This window comes from Stegastes partitus, unplaced genomic scaffold (genome assembly GCF_000690725.1).
Source record: "Stegastes partitus isolate 25-593 unplaced genomic scaffold, Stegastes_partitus-1.0.2 Scaffold1202, whole genome shotgun sequence".
In the NCBI taxonomy this organism is placed as follows: Eukaryota; Metazoa; Chordata; class Actinopteri; family Pomacentridae; genus Stegastes; species Stegastes partitus.
In genome coordinates, this window is record NW_007578933.1 from 173,314 (window position 1) to 197,290 (window position 23,977).

Sequence of the window (23,977 nt, forward strand, 5' to 3'; positions counted from 1 at the left end):
CACACACACACACACACACACACACACACACACACACACACACACACAGGAGGAGTGTATTATTAGGCAGAGCATCAGCAGGCTGTCATGACAACTGATCAATGAAACTATTCCATTTGGCTGACCATCCTTCTCTCTCTCTGTGTGCTAGCACACTGCTTCCTCTCTTCCTCGGCTATGAGGGCGCAGTAATGCTCAGTAAAATGCTGACAGTACCACAAACCACCCCACTAGGGCCACTAGACTACAACGAGACAGTGTCAGCATTTAAGTCTAACTGACTGGATTTACTATACTTCTGTTTCAGTTTATGTGAGGACAGACACGGGAGAGAGATGTCTCACTCTGCCTTTTAGAAGAAAGGCCCTTTAGTCAGCCTGAAATGATAAGAGCATCATCACCACAATCATTCACATGGTCTACTCACACACATTACCACATTAGCTGGCTTCCACATTAGCCGGAAAAAAAAACAAACAAAAAAAAAACATCTAAAAACAAAGATGACATGCTATTCTTAGCTACGAGGGTTTGTTTTTCCCTGTCTGTAGCAGGAAACGCAGCGGAAAACAAGACAGCGCGGTGAAAGATCAGCGCACAACAGATAATAGAGTGTTTGCGAGGAGGATCAGAATGAAGAATCATCTGAGGGCAAATAGTAATTTTCGTGTGCCTGCTCTTGTCACCTTTTGAATGGGTAAGTTGAATGATCTCTGCAAAACTTTGTGTTTAATGAAAAAAGTTGAAAGCCCACTTTGTGGCGAGGCCTCCTGTACCGAACCTCGAGTGTACACTTGGAACAAATTCTGCTACAGATTAAAGTGTTGGCACTCATTTTGAGATAAGCAAAACTATCGTCTGAGACCCGCAAGAGCTCCTAGGGTGAAGTAATGTAGAATATTTTTTTTTCAAGGTGATCTTGTGGAGAGAAAAAAAAAAAACATTCTTTCTTTCTTTCAATATAAAACAGCATGTACTATGATGATTTTGCTGTACAACAAGAAACACTGCACTTAAATAGAGAAATACAGACAGATGTTTATAATAATACAGACAATATAAAGGATCTTTGTGCTTTTTTTTCTTGTCCCCCTGCCAGTAGCGCTTTACAACTTACACTCTCTGTGTGCATTCGCTAATAAAAGCTCAGAGTAACTACATTCACAAATACAGTGGAGCAAAAATATAGACACAGACACAATATACTGTTCATAAAAGTGACCAGTCTTTCTGGATTTCATTGCTAGTGACGGGACACACACAAAGCTAAAAGAAAAAAAAAAAAAAGTCCATCTCGCCACAAATGTGTTCACTCACCTACACACACATATACAAACCTACACGCTGGGTAATGCACGTACACACACACCAAAACTAACTCTCAACACAAACTCACAAACGGGGACATGCTCACTGATCTAGAAGTGATTCTAAGCTAAAACAACTACAAAGGACTGAAAAGCACAACCATGCCCTGACAGGTGTGTGAATGCGTGATGCTAATATCTCTGCCTATACCTTTGTCTGTGTACATATTCGCCTTCGTTTTGGACCCGTGTGCACGTATGACACAGGCAAAAAGGCGCTCTGCGTATGCGTCCGTGTCTGCGTGATTCTGTTTACGTCCCTCTAGGTGTGTGTTATGCGTGTGCGCTCCCATGTGGGTCTCGCTGTGTGTGTTTTGCTCTCAGGCGGTACCAGTTCAGGTCACTGACTTTTGTTATTTGATGTCGAAGTTTTGGCTGCAATGGTGCGTGTGCGTGCATTTGGGAGTTTTCTGGTAAGAAGGGACCTTATAATAACTCCTCGGTTGTTTCACATCAGCAAGGATTCCTTTTTGTAAATCTGCATGTCTATCTTTTAAGCCTTTACTTACTCTTGTATTCTAGGTGAAAGCCTGCTGCAACCACACTAATGTCGCTCTGAAAGTGCAGGAGGAGCTGATTGGATGTGGAGTTGAGGAGAGCCGGAGCTGTTGTTCCTGTAAAAGATGATAAATAAAGACATGACAGAGGCAGTCAATGGCTTTTTCTTGTCAGGTTTGCAAACTGGTTAACATTAAACATTCATAGTGGTTGTAATAATAATAATAGCATTTTGGAGGCTCACATCGACCAAAATACAAACTCAGTGACACGACAAAAGCATTAAAGTTTACACAACACTGTACATACAAGAGGAATATTTAAACACATATGATGCTGCAAAAAAAATTTCACAGCAGCTGGGAAATTATGCGAGGAGAAGGTGAATGACCTTTCACCCTCCGTGGACAGCTAGCATTTTAGTGTCCTTATGTGAAGCAGCCCGTATCTGCCCCAGTGAAGCTGCTCAGTGGTCAACACCAGATCTCTGCGGTTACAGTGGGCAGCTCCCTGGTGTGCGTTCTTTAGAAGGGCACAGTCATTTGTGTGTGTGCGTGTGTGTGTGTGTGTGTGTGTGGGTGGATGTGCGTTGCCCTGTGGGCGGCATGTTTTATGTGTGATAGCTGTGTGACAGGTATGTGCTTGGGGCAGGTCACAGGGGAAACTCCGCAGGGAAATTGTAAAAGGTTAGATCATTCTTTATCCCTGCCTGTCTTCGTGCTCTCCCTCTTCCTTTTTCCTCCCACCCCCCACCCCACCTCACCCTCCATCTCGTGGTGAAACTCTTCTCAGCGACTGCTCGGCATTGGAAGAATTCTATGTCTTAAAAACGTTTATTCTTTATTTAAGATATATATCATATTTTTTGGTATTACAACTCATCCATCATCGCTCTCCAGTGTATGCCGTATGTGTGTGTATCTATAGTTTAGGATCTGTCGTATCTAATTCATCATAGATCTCGCGCCTGTTCGTGTGTCTGCATATGTCCGTCAACCTACATGTGTGCGTTCTTGTGTGTATCTATAGCTTAGGAGCCGTCATATCTCATCCATCACGGGGCTTCAGAGTGTTTGTGTGCCTGGGTGTATGCGTACAAGTTTATGCAATTCGGGAAATGTGTGAGCATATTGTCATACCAGAAAATGACCCTAATTTAGGAGCTGTCATGTCTCCTCCATCGTAGATCTCCAGAGAGTCCCAGTTGTGCTCCGTAGCAAACGTCATCACTTGGATCTAAACAGCAAACAATAAAAATAAACGAACACGACAGCTTCCGACAACATGTGCATCCTTCATAAGCAGCGCATACACAATGCGCCGTTTATTTTTTAATAAAAGCGTGTATCTGTACCTGTATCCCAGCCCCTTCGCTGACATGGATCCTCCACAGACAGTTGAGGCTGTTTGGGTAGGGTTCAGGATAGCCAGGAGACAGTATTGTGCCACGACGTTCAGTCAAATTGCCACTGCAGGGAACTAGGATGAAGACATAAAATATAGATTTCTTGGCAAGATTTATTAACTAAATAGCTAACAGATAGGACAGGATGTTGGATTAAGGCTGGGCATGCCCGGAGACAAACAATATGGTATTCAAATTACCACTACAGGGAGCCGCGGAGAGGAAACATGTTAACAAACATTATTTATGGTATAAACTGAGGTGACAGTTGAAGCTGTTTGCAAAATGCTAGCTCTCAGCAGAGAGAGATTTCACACAGGCATACATTTAGTTTGTTGAATTAATGTCAAATCCCTACTCTCAATCACTCTCATTAAATAGTACAGGGTGGCTCACAGAAAAGACTCATTATTTAAGGCCTTTTTTTTTTTCCATCTGCTTTCTCATCTGTACTCCTGCAAACCTGAAATATCATTAGCCAAGTATAAGTATAGGTTATTATCATAAATATCCCAGAATGCATTTCATGTCAAGGAGCGGTGATGCTGTTGTTTTCATCTCAGGGCTGTTTTTATTTTATCACTTTATTAATTTATGATATTTTTTTTTCAAGCAAGAAAGGAACCATTTAGATTCCCAGTTATCCAGATATGTAATGAATACCTATTCAAATCTGCACCCAGCGTGCAGGTTCTCAGATCTCTAAAAGAAACATTTTAAAGCTCTGAAGACCTGTGTGCTGGGTGATCGCCCAGTCATCTTGGCAGCTCCCAGCCTGCTCTCGAGATGACTGGCTCGGTAACGTCCATCGTCATGCTGGGGGGGAATGTCTTATCTCGACAAGCCCTTTGGTCGTTTGTTGTTGTCATGTGGCATTTAGATATACGACATAATTCTATCTGGAAGACAAGACTTGGGCTTAAAATATACATTTTAAAATATAATAATTTTTCCCCAGCTTGTCTGAACATTAGGTTAGACTCTGTGATGTTTGGGGTCCTTATATGTGCAAATATCTCTGCATGAAAATAACAATGGCAGTGTATTATGTGTTACAATTTGTGATTTTGCAGTTTATTTCTCAAAAAAAGTCTTGGTGGACTTTTTAAAGTATTTGTTCTTATTGCGGTTGTGCAGAAGAGTGATCACCACAGTGGAGAAGAACTGATGGTATCTGCTATTCCAATTACAAATTAATTCTCTTTACCGTGGAGCTGCACAAGTTAGCCGGGTCTTTATGCATTTCAGGGTCACTGGCCTTACCTATACAGGTTGGTGTTGTTGCGTTCCACTGTGCCAGAGCACCTGGTACAGACTGGCACCGAATTGCACTGGATCCCTTCAGCAGATAGCCTGGACTGCACTCAAACCGAACCACAGAGCCCGCTGAGAACTCTGAACCGATCCGCCTGCCATACCGAGGCTCCGGCACTGAACTGCACTGACTGTCGCTGGTCCGAGGCACAGCTGCAATCATAGCAGAAATTAAGTAACACAAGAAGAAGAAGGAAAGAAAAACAGAACCAGGTCAGGAGACAGACTTCGATCTTAAAGTTGCATCGAATATAGCCTGTTGTGCGGAAGTGTGAGGATGTGAGAAAAGAGAACGATAGAGAGTCAAAAACAACGAGTTACCTTGGTAGACGAAGTGAAAGCCTCTAGCCGACTGACCACTCTTAGCATTGAACCGGAGCATGATCTGATTGGAAGTTGCCAGTGGCAATGTCTCTCCTGGGACAAACAATTACACACAAACACACATGCACACACAGATATAATCATTTTGAAATAAATGCTAATGCTAAAAAACAACTTAACCTTCTCTCCCGAAATCACACAGCAATTGACTCTCTCTCTTTTTTTTTTTTTTCCACACAAAACTGCAGGAACCTGAGGCCTGAGAAGACCACAGCAGCAACAACAACCCACAGTTTCATATGAACACACATGTACACAAGCAAACATACGTTTAACTGTATGGTGAGTGTCCACAGAGCTGTCGTGTGGTTTAAATTCATAATTTAGCATTTAGTTGAGTTTTTCCTTCATGTTCCCCTTGTGGTGAAATGTGGGCCTCACGAGAATGAAAATGCAATAAAAAAAACACACACACACACACACACACACACATACACAGCAACTCACTGGCACATAGAAACAGAGATTTATGTGCACACATATACACAGGCAAACGAAGTAACAATGATAAATGAGAAAAACATGGCCTGGTGTGGCTGACATTTAGAACCATCATTAGCTGCGCTGGGATGTGTGTGTGTGTGTGTGTGTGTGTGTGTGTGTGTGTGTATGTGTAAGTTTGGTGCATGTGTGCTAATATGTTTGTGTGTCTGGATAATCAATTAGTTAGGTGGAACAACGTGTTACAAAGCTGTTTGCTGCTGCTGCTGCTGTTGCTGCTGTATGTGTGTGTGTGTGTGCGCGTGTGTGTGTGTGTGTGTGTGTGTGAGAGAGTGTGTGTGTGCGTGTGCGTGTGTGATAGGGTAATGATGCGGATAACATTATTTTGTAAAGCCTGGTGTGTTTTCAGTCTTTTTAAGCCCAAAGGGGGGAATTCAAACCCAAATGAACTTTAAGGAATAAGCCACCCATTCTACATTATATAAACTGGCCTCTTTCCCATGAACTAAAGTAGTTGGGAAGAAAAAAAAATTGCCTAATGTGCAGCTACATCTAGCCGACAAGAACTGTCATGTCGTGTGTTGAAACAAGCTCACTCACACTCACTAAAAGAAAAAAAAAAAAAAAAAGAAGGCGCATAAAAGCACAGGCTGTAGTGTTAAAAATAAATACACATTCTCAGGGGAACTCCCATATCTATCTGCATATGTTTGTGTTTTCTCAATTTGATTGATGTTAATATCATCCAGTGTTCCAGCGCTGACTACACCTGACAGTGTTACCGGCAGATGTAGTCTTATCCTTTATTAAACATTTTTTTCCTCCCTGGTAAAATCTACAAGCATAAAACGGAACCAACATAACAGAGGAAATATTTAAAAAGCCCTGATTTCTACAGAAAGAAACTAAATGTCAATTCCAGGGGGATTTCCCCGCAGCATGCCCCCTGGCCATGATACACGAAACTCGCACTAAAGTGAAACTCTGAGGCAACGGCATCACAGTTCGCCAGCGACTGCGTTAATCAATATTTCTACACGTTTCGTTCTTCTTGCCGTGCCACCTGCGTCAATTTTTGCCACATTTTTCAATCTCCATCCTCACCGAGCGCTCTGCTGTGCAGTGACTCAAAACGTCGCCGGGATGACTCAAAGTTGTGGGATAAGGAAACCCGTGGAGGATTGTGTTAAGGAGTATCAGCGCTACTGTATATTGTATGGCCCCAGTGAGACGCTTTCCACTGCTGATTTCCTCTTGTAAAGATAACCCATAATGGATTTTCACCAAATACATCATTGTCAGATAAATTGTGATAACGACCACTGGTGCTGTGTTCTACAGCCCCCCAGAGCTGCTTTCTTACAGACGATTTCGTATTTTTTCCTCTTTCAAGAATGTGCTCAGGAGTGCAAAAAGAAGGAAAACGGGGGAAACGCATTAAGGCTGAATGGCAGCTTTTAAAAAAAATACGTCAATCTTAGTCTTAGTAAGCGGGGGAAAAAAAAACAATCAGACAGCTGCTTCCTTGACGACAGCATAACCGAAACGCATTGTGTCTGACAACAGGCTCACCTGAGTGTGAACCGGCCAGGGAGCTGAGCAATCGGGCGTTGTCATTGGCTCCATCAAACAGCTCCACTGAGTCATTCATGGCTGTCTGGAAAACAGCAAACTGACCAAACACCACTAAAAAAAAACACACAGATAAAGATATGTTAGGCAAGTTAGTGTGTTCATCTCAACAATCGTTACCGACGTGCATGAACTTACCAAACTGTGGGGACACTGTGATGTAATAGGAGCAGGACTGTCTTGTCGTGTAGTTTAAAGGATAGTTTGGAGACAAAACGACTCCCTCAGATCCACCATACTGTCCTCCGCATGGAGCTGGAGACAGAAAGACATTATTATTATTAGTTTTCCATTCAAACACTTTTAAGATAAAGTCACATATTTCACACCTTGAGCACAAAAGCAAATTCATACGCCGTGTTTTAGGTATTGCTTATGCGTTATTTATCAAATAGACTCATTAGTCTGGAAGGACACTGTGTCTATTTACTAAAGTGCATCCTCTATAAAATCATTGTCACTCTCTTCTGTGTGCATATTTACTTAAAAGACTGTGCAAATGACAGGATGGTATAGAGCTGATCTCCCGGTCTTAATTGTTAATTAATCACTTTTAAAGAGTAGGTGTAGATTTATGCAGATTTACTGAGGTTGCAATGGGAAGACACTGAATTAATTTTAAACGTGAGTGTTTTTGACGGGCGCTAAAGCAGGCAGTGGGTGAGCACACGAGCTAAAGGTGAGCAGGGAGGAATTCATTTAAAAAAATAAGAATTAACACATTATAATAAAACCAAAACAAAGAGAGCATTAACAGAACTCACCTTAATGAGCTACTAATGCATTGTTGCGATTGCACTTTTTTTTTTTGACAATTACAAACATGCATGTGGCTGCAGCTAGCCGGGAAGCTAAGGAGCATTTAGATTTTAGAGATAGTTGTATGGTCAAAATGCCAAATCCAAAATTAATTAGTTTCTCTTTAATCTATACTAGGATGCTAATAGCTACTAACATGCAACTTATACAACTTGACGTTTAGTTGTCATGTGAGATGGTGTGAGTCACGTTTAGAGATGATTCAGGCCTGAAATTCTGCTTCGTACAACATTGTCTAAGTCTTGCAGCCTTGCAGATTTGCATGAATGAAGTTCAGCACTTCATACACGTAATAGTCCGTTGCCATTGGGTTTTAGTATTCAGAAAAGTTTTTGTCAATAATTACACACGTATAACTCTACTGTTCAGATATATGTTATATATCAGTGTTTTGTTTTGATCAGTGATCCTGCTGCACCTGATACATATTTTTTCAAAATGCACCACTTTTGTGTTCCTCAAGATTTATTAACAGTTTCTACTGAATACATTTTACGAATCCTACAATAAAGTAAGATTAGAAATGTAATTCATCAATGATATTTATCAGCTCTACCCCTGGTAAGTTCGATTTATCTTGCTGTGACCACACTGATCGTAGACTAACCCTGATCTGCATCTTTTGTCGACTCCACACAAAATGCGCCTCATAGACGGACCTCATCAGTTTCTACGCAATAATCTGTTGTCTTAGTAATAAACCAGATGCTAATCTACAGCTCAGTAGTTAATACTCTCACCGTCGTGCCAACCGCTGGATTGTGCAGTTTAGATTCATTTGAAAACTGAATTGTCCATTGCCATGACGGTGGCTGTGAACATTTGTCTTTTCTATAGGTGTTGGTCCCAAGACAGACCTGAACCTGCTCTCTCACCCAGCGCATACTGTTGACATTCAGTTTATATTTGAGGGAGTGTACACTCATACCGCACTGCAGCAATTTCTAAATCTCATTCCCCAATTTCTTTCTTTTTTTTTTTTTTTTATATATCACATATACTTTTTCATTAAATCTCCAGACCGGCAGGATAAATCCAGGTGGAGAAAGTGAAAGAAACACTTGCCCCTCCCGCATTATTATCACCGAGCAAAGCCTTTAACCCTCAGCTGCTCCAGTGGAACTTCTCTGTGGCCAGCAGATCAAACTGTGGATTTTCTGGGCAGCTTCCAGGTGCGAACATGTGCAACTGTGTGTGAGCGTGATCGCGGCGCTGCTGAAAAAGCCAGCTCGGCTCAGCTGAATAAATAAAGGTTAAAATAAAAAAATAATATCCGACTTACATCTAAAGCCCACAGATATCAGCATACACTTGGTATCCTCCCCAGTGACGCTCTGCCAGGCCTGAACTCCGGCCAGGTATATTTAATGTTTGCTTCCGTCCAAGTATGATCATTTGAACTGAGGTCAGATGACTGAGCTGGCGAGAGAAGCATTTTGCTCTGCCCTGAGCGTACGTAAGGATCGCTGTCCTGCTGCACTGTCCTAAAATCAGAAAACTAGACGCACTAAAAATGGATGTCAACACCATCAAATACCCTTAAAACTGAAGGCCAGAATTTGAACCTCATTGCCATTGTTCCACTTAAATCAGCTTGTAGGCTACAAAGATGAAACAACACACACACACACACACACATAAATCTGTGTCCTATCACTAGATTGGAGCTACTGTTGCAGAACTAAGGTAACAATATAACACGCAACATTTCTGGCATTGGTGCCCACACAGTTTCATCCGCTTTGTTGTTTCAGTTATAAAGAGACATCATGTTGCAATGAAGCACTCGCATTTTATTCATATCTCTTTTGATTTTTGTTTTTTTTTATTTGATGCTGGGAGCTCTGCCCATTGCACTCAAATCTGGCGACCATATCACTCCCCTAATCTGTTATTCTTATGCATTTTTTTGGGAAAAAGAGGGGGGAAACAAATAAATAAATAAATCCAACGTAGTACATTTGGCTCAAAAGTTGTTTAGTTTAGCAGAAAATTTATGTCCCCAAATGTCATCTGGGCCCTGGTGACTCCACAGCGTTGTTATATAATTTGGCAGTATAGTGCTTTTGATGTCTGTCTGCGTATTTGTTTGTGAGGATGCAAATTATATTCACAAAGGTACGGTGGTTTGGGATTGTTTTTTTGTCATGAACCCTTCTTACTTAACTCCCTGTTTCATTTGGAAAATATTTTACGTGATGTATCTCGGTCTAATTGTTAGTCTAATTATCTAATTATTCAATTAGCCCCTTCACATCCGTACCTCCAGGGCTCCGCCATCCATTTGCCAGATTGTCTTTGTGCTCCCTGTAGGTGAGCTTTCCGGTGTTTTCTTGTGTTGCTCTGTTTCTAGTGTGTTTCCTCGTGTATGACCTTTTGCCTATTTTCCTGGATTTTTGCCTGTTTTTCTTTCCTACTTTTTGCCTCTTGCCTGGTCCCAGTCTCCATTGTTTACTCCGCTGGTGGATATCTGCATCTGTGTTTTAGAGTTTTTGCCTGTTCCTAGTTTGTGACCTTTTGTCTGCTCCACATCTGCTTCGCTGAATGGCTTTATGAGTATGACCTCTCACCTGATATGAAAGTTTTGGATTGTGGACCGTGTCCGGCATCACAGAAAACGTCACACTAAAGACACAGCTTGCAGAGTGTATTATAGGCTTGTTTTTGCAGTTGTTATCTTCTAATTCTTTACATAGAATTAATAAAACACATATGAAAGGGGAAGTGAGGTTCCTGTTTGACAGATGGCAAACTGTGGATGGCTCAGGGGAAAAAAGCACACGTTAATGTGTAAAAGAAAAAAACAAATCCCGTGGCAATACAAAGCAGTAAGTATTATGCAACAGTAGTGTCTGGTAGCTACATATATCACATCAAAGCCCCTCTCCAGTTATTGATTTAACCTGTAACAAATCATCAGTTAATGTTTAATTAGTTTTTTTTCACTGAAAGTAATCCAATCATGCTGCAAGGTGGAGCAGTTGGTAGCACTGATGCCTCGCAGCAAGAAGGTTGCCAGTTCGCGTCCCGGTGAGGACACTGGGATCTTTCTGCTTAGAGTCTCCATGTTCTCCTCGTGCAGCGTGGGTTCTCTCCGGGTTCTCCGGCTTCCAAAAACATGCTGAGGTTAATTGGTGATTCTAAATTGTCCATAGGTGTGAATGTGAGTGTGCTTGGTTGTCTGTCTCTAAGTGTGGCCCTGTGATTGACTGGTGACCTGTCCAGGTGAACCTGCCTTCACCCTGAGTCAGCTGGGATAGACTCCAGCCCCCCATGACCCTAGTGAGGATTAAGCGGTGTATAGATAATGGAGAGATAATCCAATCATGCCTCAAAATGGCTTAAAAGTATTGTTTCCTCTAGAATGTGTAGTACTACGGTGTCCCTGCCTCACTCTCCACACATCCCTCCCCACTCGCTGCAGCTTGAGCACACCAGCTCACTTGTGAATCTGCTCCAACGCTGCACAAACATTCTACACTACACATTATCAAGTTGTAATATTGGAGCAATTCAGCCATATATGTTGAGACCGAACCCCAATTTAAAGAAGAATAATGATTCGGAAAGCCCCACCCGGCAAGCTGACTGCATTAGCGCCATATGTTTCTTATGTATGAAACGCTGGCTCTTTAAATTCACCAAGGTTTCAACCTGAAAACTCCCAGGCATGGCCATGATTGCTTATTTCACTCATTATGCGTCTTCTAGCATATAAATAACACCATTAGCAAGGTTTAAAAAAAAAAAAAAAAACTTTTTCACACCGGAGGGGTTCTTTAAAAACTTGAATAACAACGTGGGAAAGTACTATAACATCACGGCACATGTTTCTTTACAACCGAGACAGAAGTTCTTCTGCGCCCTCTTCAGAGTAGTTAATTCCTCTTGACAATAACCCAGCAGGATAAAAACTTCAGCGACTGAATTTATGTGCTGCTGAGCTCGAGCACAGTGTGGGATTTCCTGTATCAGCGTAATGCAATTTCAAAAAGCCTATTAATCCATACTACCAATGCACGACCCAAGAGAAACAGACCTAACAGTAGCTTGATCCATCTTCAGCACCCCCAAGAGAGTTACAAAGCTTAGCCCGAACAGTTTGTGGGTGTGTGCACATTTATACCGCAGGTTAGACCACCAGAGGTCAGTGACATTTACGTAAGTGTGCCTGAACGTGTGTGTGTTGAAAACAGCGGCAACAAGCGCATCTGTCAATGTCATCTTCCCCAACACACACCACCACGCTCGCTTGTGCGCACTTATCCCTTCTGTTCGCACCTTATCTAGCCTTTGCTCTTCTTGACTTGTTTTGGTTGCTATCGTGTGCACCTCTGGGTCTCAGTCCCAGCGTCCAGCCGCGGTATCAGCTGTGATCCCTAACGGACCTTAATTATCACCACCTCTGTGCCTGTTGAAAATGTGAGAGCATGTGGGTGCAAAGGTTGAAAGTGCTGTATGAGAAATGGGACAGCACTTTATGAATTAATATGCTGCCCGGGTCAGAGGTCTGTCTGTGGCTCTGAGATGTGATAATGTGATTTTATGGGCGGTTTCATAAAAACTGACTGATGCTCATGTTTAAAATATGGTGTAACATTAGCATAAATGTTATTAGTTATTAGCTCCGTCCATGTTTTTTTTTTTTTTTTTCTTCCCCCCGTCTTTTTCTTTTGGAGGATTTTCAGCATCCCCTTGAACATCCCCTTGAGGGTAATTCCCTCAAGCAAAGACTTCAGCATTTCAGTCTTGTGGAAACTGTGTATAAAGGGCTCAAAAAGTCCACTAGAGAGCCCTCAAGCACTTTCCGATTTCACAGTGGGACAGCCCTGAGCCCTTGAGGACTTATCTGTAACATATGTCAAAGTCTATGAGACCACGAGTGTGGACATTAAGACTGGGCCCGTATTCTGAGCTAAAGCTTGCTCAGTAAAACCGATTTACATGCCAAGAATAAAAAAAAAAAAATACAGCAAAACTTGGTTTCTGCTTCTTTGCTCGACAGTTGTTGTACTCCCGCCCACTCATCCTCCTCCTCCCCGGTCTTATCCCTCTCTACTTTCTTCCTGTTTCCTAAAGCGTCATAGTAATCACCCTCATTCTTTCCTTTTTTTGTGAACTTGCGCGCTGATATTGATTGATATTTTCTGCATTGATTTTTGTTGTGCTGTTGCATTCAAACCCTCAGGTCTAGAGGTCTTGTCTTGATCTACCCACAATCCCCCAGTGGTGCTGCTCTAGGCTCAGGTGTCAGCCTTATCAAAAGCCTTCACACACGTGCTTTGATCACTCACACCCTCTCTCTCTCTCTCTCTCTCTCTCTCTCTCTCACACACACACACACTCACACACACACAAACAAATGCAAAAAACGCGATGCAAGTCACTCTCTTTCTCTCACACATCCATGCGCTTTGATCATCCACACACACACACACACACACACACACAACACTTTTTGTAGTCCTACCTCTCACTGTCTGCGTCTCATTTTCCTTTTTCCTCTCACAGAAATGCACACACACACAGCAGGGCTTAAAGTGGCAGTAAGAGTGCAGGAAAAGATTTCTAAAATGTCCTAAACTTTAAAAGTTATGTTGCAGTTCTTCCAGGAGTTTTTGGGAAACTAATACACAATAGAACCTATTTATTTTTATCATGAAACACAATCAGAACAAAACTGCTGGAGAAAAGAAGAAGAATTTTGGAAAAATAGTGACACAAATCATTGCAATATGTTTATGCAGGGTGGAGCAGTGGTTAGCACCGTCGCCTCGCAGCAAGAAGATGTCCAGCTCATGTCCCAGTGAGGACACAAGTTTACATGTTCTCTCTGTGCAGCGTGGTTCTCTCCGGGTTCTCTGGCTTCCTCCCACAAGTCCAAAAACATGTCTGTCTCTAAGTGTGTCCCTGTGATAGACTGGTGACCTGTCCAGGGTGTCCCCTGTCTTCACCTTAAGTCAGCTGGGATAGACTCCAGCCCCCCCGCGACCCTAGTGAGGATTAAGTGGTGTATAGATAATGGATGGATGGATAGTAACACAAATTATTACAATATGTTCATGCAAGGTGGATCGGTGGCTAGCACCATCGCCTAGTAGCTAGAAGATCCCAGGCTCGTGTCCCAGTGAGGACGCAAGTTTACATGTTCTTTCTGTGCAGTGTGGGTTCTCTCCGGGTTCTCCGGCTTCCTCCCACAAGTCCAAAAACATGTCTGTCTCTAAGTGTAGCCCTGTGATAGACTGGTGACCTGTCCAGGTGTCCCCTGCCTTCACCCTAAGTCAGCTGGGATAGACTCCAGCCCTTCCCGCGACCCCAGTGAGGATTAAGCAGTGTATAGATAATGGATGTTTATGCACAGGCCTTTTTCAAAGAAATTGCACATCGAAGAAGATTTAAAACTTTATAAGCCCTATTTATAACACCTCCCCCTATTTCCTGGATTTAGTGCGTGTCAGAGTACCTCAGTACAAAGAGGGTACAACATGAATGATCAGTATGTAGGAGCAGATTGAGGATTTCCTACCTCAGCAGCCAGACTGCTCATGTTTCACCTTGAAGTTTTACACATGAACACGTACTTATTGTGAATAAAGTTCCCATATGGTACTTTACAGCCTGTGAATGCAACCTGCAATGTGTTCTGGCCCAAGACCGGAAAGAGTCAACAAGCATCTCCTCTGAACACTATCAGCATTGGCAGGAAAAGAAATCCAAACTCTCAGGCGTACCTGAAGCAGTCAGCCTAAACAAATAAAAGCTGGTTAAAATACATGGAGGAAGGGTGGAACCAACACAACTCGAACAAATCACACGGCAAAATCTGTTAAATTCTACCTCATACTAACGAAAAGAAATTCTGTTTTCATCCCCTTATTGTTTCCTCTCTACCTTATTCTTGATTAAAACCAACCAGGAATGTTGGGATTTTGCCACAAGAGGGCTTTAAATGTTCCATGAATGTACAGGAGGTGCTGAGTGTCATTAAAGGAGCCCTATAGGGTTTTCTTGTAAACACATAAAAAATTATGTTTACACTCTATGTTGCCCACCAAAGAGCATCGTGGGTATCCTTGGGGTCCAACAAACATGTCGGCCTTTCCTTCTTTATAAGTCATTTGGAAAGCAGATTTGTGTTTTTAGCTCATCCTTGTTAACAGCCATGTTTACTGGCTTGCGGTGTTATTCCTCGCTGCCTTTGGTTGCGTACTAATGCACATCTTGGCAAGTTACCACCACCTTATCAGTGCGTTGGTATAGCACCATTGGTGGGAGTGCGTCATCCATCATCATGTCGCCTGTGCATGTGTACATTGTGTGTTATGTGCAGTTAAACAAAAGCGCACTTGTGATAAAACACAGGAAACGTTTACGGGTAGTCACGCAGCAGCTGGAATTCAAGCAGAACTGTGAGTACGACTCTACTGTTGTGCTGATGGAGTCAGTGTTGTGAAACTGCATGAACGCGATGATGGAAAAGAAAACATTTTCCAACTTTGCTGGCCTACTGCAGCACACAACGGAAACAATAAGAATCCTCAATATGCACATCCTACGAAGCTACGTGGCTCTCGGGTCAAAAGAGCAATTTCAGAATGAAGAAAATGATTTCAGTCTGGTCAATCGATAATATAATCCCAGCTGATAAATAAAATAAACAAACTTTGTTGTGGTCTTCATTATTAGAACAGAGACAGCGCTCCACGGCTGTACAAGAGTAATAAAAATCACACACATACACACACTCAGAAAATGAATATACTGATATTTAAACAAATATAGAGTACGTAAAAAGTGAACATCGGTGTGTTTGCATGTAAAGAAAACTATGTGCTGGTGAGTGCTGGTGGGAAACGTATTAGACGCCTTAGTTTAAAAAACCAGTCAAACCTCATTTGGCAGCAGTGACCTCAAACTGTGTTTCTGGACCTGCAATTCAAGAGGAATTTCTTTCTCACAGAACTGATTCAGCTCAGCCATATCCTTACGATGTATGGTGTCAATGGCTCTCTGTGGAGGTCATTCAACAGTATATCTGTCGGGTTAAGGTCTGGGCTCTGAGTGGGTCACTCCCAAGGACAGATTTCCTTTGTCTGAAGGCAGTCTGTAGTCGATTTACTTCCATGTTTAGGGTCATTGTGCTGCTGCATTGACCAGCGTCCACTGAGCTTCAGCTGGTGAACAGCCACTCTGACGTTATCTTCTAAGATACCTCGATAAACCTGACAGTTCATTTTCCCCTCAGTGATGGTGAGCTTTCCGGGCCCAGAGGGAGTACAGCAGCCCTCAGATTATGATGCTTCCTCCACCGTGCTTTGTCTACCATATTATGTAGCGCTGCATGCTTTGTCCAAACAAGTCAACCTCAGTTTAATCAGTCCACAAACAGGTTCACATCAGCAGAGCTTCCCATGAAATCCTGGTTTTCTAACTCATGAGTCCAACTAGCTCTGTTGATAATACCTTACAATTAAAGCTTGAATAACATACACGACCACCTGTCTAGTTTATTGAGCACTGTATATAAATACATATAGACCATCCAGCATCATGAAGTGCTTCAATTCACACTCAGCTCTCGATGTTTTACCATTGTGAACAGGAATAAGGAATTTCAAACTGAATTCTCTTTTTTATACCCAAATTCGAGCCGACTCACTGGGCTTCTCTGAGGAGTCAGAAACTAATCAAGCATAACTTTTAACCACTAAAACTAATTATTCTGTTCAGGAATGCAAGTAAATAACAAGAATTTGACATCGTAACCAAGTAATAATTGTTTTTTTCCATTTGTTTTTTTGTAAAACAGTGAATTAAAAAATTCATGGATAGCAATAATAATGATATTTTAGCATTAAAAATATCATTTTGGTTAAAGACTTTCTACATCGTGGTGTATTAACCATTACAGAGACTAAAAATTAAGTTTGGTAATTACCAATGCTGCTAAGTTAGGACAGCTGTAGCAAAGCCTTACACTGGGTGGTGGTCTAATGAGTGTTTTCAGCACTGTATTTATGTATATGGACAAAAACAACATACACATTAGTCTGTTATTAGGTACAATGGATTGTGTTTGTCTGCTCCCATCTTATGAGAAACGTATACAAACTTGCAATAGCAATAACATATCTGAAGGGTTCACTTACTTTTTCTCGGCACTGTATAAGCACGAGTGGCACACTGTATTTAGTGTGTGTACGTGTGTGTGTGTGTGTGTGTGTGCGTGTGTGTGAATACTGCCTCTAGGCGGCACTCTATAATAGCTATGTCTCTCTCTCACTTTACCTCTCTCTTTTTCTCTGTCGCACACACACACACACACACACACGCAAACACACACACCTACACACACACACACACACAACCCTATCAACAGTCACGGAGAATTCCTTCTTTCTCGCACCAGCTCTTAGTTACCATGGAAACCAATAAAAGAGCGGTTTGAGATGGGAGGTGTTTGTGTGTGTGTGAGGGAGAGAGAGAGGGAGAGAGAGAGAGAGCAAGAAGGGGTGAGCGAGCCAGAAGGAAATGGTGAGAGAAAAATAAAGAGTAAATCAGACACAGAGGAGGTGGGTAAAATAAGAGAGAGAGAGAGAGAGAGAGAGAGAGAGAGAGAGAGAGAGAGAGAGAGGCAGAGGATGGAGAGGGGGGAAAAAAGGAAGAGAGAAAGGAGAGCGAGGAGTGACAGAGAAAAAGGGAAAGGAAAGGAAGGAGGAGAAAGGGGAACGTGCGAGGTGGGATGAAAGGGAGGAAGAGAGGAGACGGAGGGAGTGTAAGTGGAGATGTATTATTTAAAGAGGTCTCACCCTGTCTAATGAGTTTGGTCTAAAAGCCCCAGGAGCTGCCCAAAGATAGAGACAGACAGAGAAACTTCCCTAACTATGTGGTGAGAAAATTCAATGTGCAATAAGAGTCGAGGGAATAAAAGAGCAAGATTACTGGGTCGGACTGGATTCAGTTAAATTCTTCTGCTTTGACTGTATGAATTGTCTCGCAGCGTCGGCGACAGGAATCTCGGCAGATCGCTCCGTGTATTCGGATCAGTGAAAGGGCAGGAACAAAACCCAAGATCTGGGTCTCGCTGTGAGGAAACCAATAAACAACAACCGCGCCGACAAAGTGCATGGCTGATACTGTTGAAACTTAACAAGAGCTAAAAAGAAGAGTATGAAGTGAAATAGGGGATTTTCAACATGTTTTCCAGTCTGTATAAGAGCATAGTAGACTCTTTACTTGCAGCGATTGTATAAAAAACACATTTATTGCGTAATGATAGTCTGTGTATTAGAATTACAATGGCCTTGTATTCTTTTTTAACCTGAGAGAAACACACATTATGCGAAAATCATATCAAAATCAATTAAGAGTGAAAAAAACATGAATCAATTGCCTGATAAAGTGGGAGGCCTTCAGAGCTTCAGATCAGCTCTTATTTCAGAAAAGACAATTAAGTGGCCTTCCATTAACAGCCTTCAAATGTGACTAAAATGCCAATATTTGGCTCCTAACCATAAATACATTACTGTGTGGGGGGGGACATCTAAATAATCAGTCACCTCTGTTTCCTGATCAGCATACAGCAAGTTTACAGAGAAAAGTTATTATAAGCTACCAAAAACTAATTTAACCAAACCCATTTAGAAAAGGTAGCTGATTAATCATTACTATTTTAGGTTAAGTTAGGGCTTAAAAGGCTGGCTAACTGATGTCATGATTGACTTCCTGTTATCTAGCTGGTCAAGCAATGAGGTGATCGGAAACACTGCAGAATAAAGTGCACCAAAACAACGTGCGGATGTATTTAAGACATACAGAAAAGCAACATTACCGTTACTTAAGCAAATCTTTACATATGCAGCTCACAAAATGTTTTTTTAAAAAAAGACAGAGTGATGTTATTTCGCTTTGATGGGAATCCGTCTTGTGTTGTTCTGTGCTGCTGCTGAGCGCTAAATTACAGCGTCTTCAAAACAACAGCTGGAGTGCAGCAGAGAACTTTCCAGGTTCCACATTGGTTGAGTGAGTGCAACGTATTTAAATGTGATAAGTGGACGTATTATCTTGAAATAAACTAGATGAATGAGAACATGAGATAAAATGAATTGATGAGTCCTGTTCTTTTTTTTTTTTTCCTTGCTGTCTGTTATTCGTTGCTGTTCTAAAATAGCTACTCTGAGTGCAATTATCCCATCTTTATTCTCTCCCACCACCACCACCACCACCTCCACCCTCCTCACTGTCTCTCAGACATTATTAAACAGAGCTTTCACAGGAGCCTTTTTTTTCCCCCCAAGTTTTTTTTTCAAGTAAGTATGCATTGTCCATGTGTGCATTTTAAAATTCCTTCCTTGTCCTGCTGCCTTACGTTCTGGATTATCTGAATTTTAAAAATGTGTTTTTACCCACATGGCACTGGGTCAGGTCTCTGCCGCTTTAAAGAACACACACTCTCTCACACACACATGCATACACACAAAAGCACAGATATACAGTGGATGGCACTTTGGCAGGTGTCACTTCATTGCCTCTCTGAGCCGTCAATCAAGTAGACAGCTCAGCCTACAATCACTGACACACACACACACACGATTGTTGGTCTTGGACCAGCAAGTCTCACATTTAAGAAGGTTTTCAACAAATCAGTTTCAAATTTGCATGATACTGCTTCCTAAATGGAGTTCCATGGTAACCCCACAGGTATTGGGTATGACTTGTAATTTACCTCGACTGAAAAACTGACATTATAGAGCAGGACTGGAAATAGGGGAGTAGAGATGGGGAAAGGTGAGCTCGCCATGTGGAACCAAACTGAGTGCATTGCATTTAAATTGTATGCGGCTTAACCATTCAGGTCGCCCTTAAACGCTCAGCTTTGACAGAAATGCCATTGTACGTCTCCTACCTTTACATGACGGCAGCGCCCTGTCCCACACCGGCTTCCCATCGTGCCCCATGACGCAGGTGATGGTATCCCCGCCCACGGTCGTGTAGCCGTGGTGACAGCTGTAGGAGACCTGAGATCCCAGCTTGTAGTCGTAGCCTGTCCGACTGGCGTTCATAATGTTGCCGGGGTCAAAGCAGGCTTCTCTCGGTTTTTCTGCGGCGAAGAGAGAGCATTTGTAAAAAAGAAAAGGAATGCTACTGTTATTATTACGAACTGTTATAATCTGTCATTATTTATTCATTTGGCAAGCTCATGAGATATCACATCAGTACGAAGCAGTGCACCACAACCTCCCATGTGGTGCACAAAAGTCACTGTAACGATCTGCATGGCGGTGCTGATTATACATTCATACATTAATTTTCATATGAATTTAAATACATCAGTCACGGTGGTAAATTTCTAAAACATGCCGAATGTCTTACGCAGCCTAGTAGAGGACATTTTCAGGTTTTACTGTTTTGTTGGTATTTCTGGGCCAAATTAAGAGTAAAAATGTGTTGATGGGTTAATAGATGTGATATTGAATTTCCTATATAATATCCCTTATAAACACATTTTGCCTCCTTTGGAAGAAAAAGAAAAAAAAATAAAGGTAAAAGAGGTTCAATGACACACAAAAAAAGAATAAAGGACTAAAGCAGTAAAAATATGAGGAGTCAACCATGGTCAAAAAACTGTCTTGGATCTTTATATCTTGGCGTTGGGCCAGCTTGTTTGCTTTTCTGTGATCACCCAATAAGAATGAGATATTGGGCTTGCCAGAGGGAAACAGACAGACAGAGAGAGAGAGAGTGTGTGTGAGGTGGAGGGTAACATAGAAGTGAAACAGGGAGATGATTAAGGCAGTATTTTAATTAGAGAGATGGCAGATGAAAGGTAGTGAATAATGACAAAAGTACAGAGGTGTGAGGTGGTGTGAGGAGACAGACAACAGAAAAGGAGATAATCTTTTTTTAATTAGAGATAAATGAGGTGAGAGAAACAAGAGAGAGAGAGTGTGTGTGTGGGGGGGGGTGAAGAAAAAAAAGAGTTTATAAAATTTGACAGAGCAGATCTAGTCTCTAGTCAGTCGAACAACTAAGTTCCGCGTTGACTATAGCCGTTAAATCACCTCTAGTCAAGCAACGTCTGTAAAACCGGGATGAGTCACAATCTGTGGAAGTAAACAACTCATGGGCTGACATGGAACAGCATGCCCTTTCAGCTGAAAAAGACTTGTGATGTAAGAAGGAAATTAACAGGAGTAGGCAGATTAAAATATTATCCAGTGCGTACGGAAGACACTCCCGCGTTGACACACTTATCCATCACACTTCGTAAATACACACTTTAATGGCAGTAATTGTTTTTAGTGCAGAAAAACCTGAAAGTAGACGTGAAGTATTTTATCTGAGAGAAATGTAGCACGGCATTGATTTGTCCTGATGAATATATCCAATTTGTAATATTGATCCGTGTGTCAAGATGATTATTAGTGTAACTTTTAACTTAATTAGGCCTGTAGTGTGGTTATGATGAAGTGGATTATTATTGATAATTACTACTTTATTACTATCAGCACCATCATCATCTATTAGTAACACTACAAATACTCTACTGGTATTGTACTACTTTTACTACCACCCCCAAATACTACTTTATCACTACTACTACAACCACAATGCAGTACTTCTATTACCACCACTGTGTATTATCTTTGTATCATCAGAGCTAATCTGCACTTTAGACAGGTTTAATACCTTCTGGTTACGATCCACAAAGATTTTTCAGCACCTTCAATGTGACCTTGTTGCAAAATATACATGTCCCGAGTCAAGGTTTTTGGATTCAATTACCTCGATACTCGATGGCAAACCCAGACATGCCCAGCGAGGCATCAGATCTGAATGCCAGGAAGAGACTGTTACTGCTGCTCTCTATCCGCTCAGGGGCCTGGTTGCCTTGGAGACTTGCGAGTAGAGGCCCATTAGAGTCTTCTCCTTCATAGATGTGCAGGAAGTCGTAACTTGGCTCCATGTTGAAACTGGGGGTAAAGGAGGAAAAAACAAACAAAAACGACACAGAGAAAGTGAGATTTAGGGATCTAATGAGATTGATTGTGCAGTTTGTTTGGAGTTTTTATAGCTTTAAGTGTGTGTTTATTTGTGTTCAAACTCTCCAACCAAGTCAGCGGCGCGTGCTCAAACCAAATACCTGCTGCCTTTGATGAATGGCAATTAGTTTGTATTATCTCTCGTTTAATCATCTGCTAATCTTCTTACTTTCATTCTGACACATTTGACAAGTTTTCTGGATGTGTTAAGAAAAAACAATGAAAAAAAATCAAGTGTTTGTTGTTTTCTTTGTGTTCCTCTTGCATATAAGACAACGGTATATAACTAAAAGCACATTATTATTATCAATAACCCAATTACAGCGTCATCTTTATGGAGAACAATCACCCAGTTATCTGCATTGTGTACCTTGATTTTTATATCCTCAACATACATGTGCTTATGTGTAAAACTTTAACAACTTCTTCTCATCTCCATACATGCATGAAGACATCTGGTCCTCATGGGGATAAAACTACACGCCTAAACACACATACAAACACGTTTCTCTAAGTTTGCTTTCTGAGTGTGTGTGTGTGTGTATTAGCTCAGTCTCCCACCTGTCTTGCCAAACCGCCCTACTTTGGTGGTTGGTTGGAGTTAAATGTGTGTGTGTGGGGGTGTGAGATAGTGTGTTTGCACATCCTGTCAGAAGAAATAAAGATAAAGGAGAAGCGAGAAAGAGGGAGATGTATTGTGTAGGTTTGAATGTAGCACTATTTCTAAACTAGCAGAAAAGTACTCAGTGGAATTTTCGAGCACTAGACTTACTTTAGAGCGACATTTGCAATTTATCGCCAAATACACAAAAAAGCACTGACTTCTTGCCACAAGAACTGGTGTAAGGTAATAGACAGTTCTGCAGAGAGCACTAACTGTTTATGGTGGTAACGAACCACACAATGTAGACGAATGCCAAACGTTTTTGCTTTTAATGGTTTTGTAGGGGGGCTGCAAGGTGGCGCAGTGGTTAGCACCGTCGCCTCGCAGGAAGAAGGTCGCCGGATTGCGTCCCAGTGAGGACACCCGGGATCTTTCTGCGTGGAGTTTGCATGTTCTCCCCATGCAGTGTGAGTTCTCTCATAGTCCAAAAACAAGTTGAGGTTAATTGGTGATTCTAAATTGTCCACAGGTGTGAATGTGAGTGTGCTTGGTTGTCTGTCTCTAAGTGTAGCCCTGTGATAGACTGGTGACCTGTCCAGGGTGTCCCCTGCCTTCACCCTGAGTCAGCTGGGATAATCCCCCATGAACCTAGTGAGGACTAAGCGGTGTATAGATGATGGATGGATGGTTTTGTAGGAAAGAAATGTAAAATCAGAAACACTGAGGTTTTGACATAGAAAAGAACACCCCAAACAATCAAATATGTTACTAGAATCAGGACATGCCTCTGGTATATACATGGAAATCCCCTCCACTTGCTTTTTTTTTTTTTTTTAAAGACACAAAAGGACCATCATGAATTTCTGAGTTTGGCCGTTAAGTTTCATTCGTCTCACAACGACATTTGTTATAGGAAAGAACTTGTTAAACATCACCAAAGTTAGAATAAGTGCATAGAATCTCCGAGTTTAAGCCCTGTGTTTATATCTGGTGCAGAATGGGCTTAACTGCACCTAAGCCCCATTTGCACTGACAAAGCATTAAAAGATCCATGCTAATACCTTTTGCATTAGTGATACATTCTGGGTCTGAATGCTAAAGCTACTAAATGTCATAAAAAGAGCATAAAGATCTCACTGAGAAGAAATAGGATAGCACCAAAACCTCTAATGCCAAGAAGAGCACAACAAGAATACATTAAGGATGCAAATTAAGAGCAAACAAACAAACTTGAGGAAGTGTATTATTGTTAAAGTAATCAATTACACAATTTATAATCTACTGTAATGCCACAGGACTGTCACTGCTCTCATTGCAGGAATGCAAATGTGTGTTTTTTTTTACACTGAATCTGCATAGTTAGTACATTTATAAAACACAATATTTGAAGTAATACTCTGAGGCCGACACGTTCAGACCTATAAAACAACGGTCACTTGGATGTGGGCCCTCGAACGATGATATCTCAAAA

General features: G+C 41.7%; 1 protein-coding gene across 1 annotated transcript in view; it reads right to left on the reverse strand.

Moving 5' to 3' along the window:
• Positions 1-23,977, reverse strand: part of LOC103368769 (CUB and sushi domain-containing protein 1) — a gene marked incomplete at its 5' end in the record, with an annotated part of 122,606 nt that overhangs the window by 70,970 nt on the left and 27,659 nt on the right. The window contains 9 exons of the mRNA XM_008297239.1: positions 1,877-1,981; positions 3,005-3,101; positions 3,220-3,344; positions 4,534-4,737; positions 4,906-5,001; positions 6,982-7,095; positions 7,180-7,296; positions 19,766-19,960; positions 21,646-21,833. Of these exons, the coding sequence (XP_008295461.1) occupies positions 1,877-1,981; positions 3,005-3,101; positions 3,220-3,344; positions 4,534-4,737; positions 4,906-5,001; positions 6,982-7,095; positions 7,180-7,296; positions 19,766-19,960; positions 21,646-21,833 (1,241 nt within the window). The remainder of the gene's footprint in view (positions 1-1,876; positions 1,982-3,004; positions 3,102-3,219; positions 3,345-4,533; positions 4,738-4,905; positions 5,002-6,981; positions 7,096-7,179; positions 7,297-19,765; positions 19,961-21,645; positions 21,834-23,977) is intronic.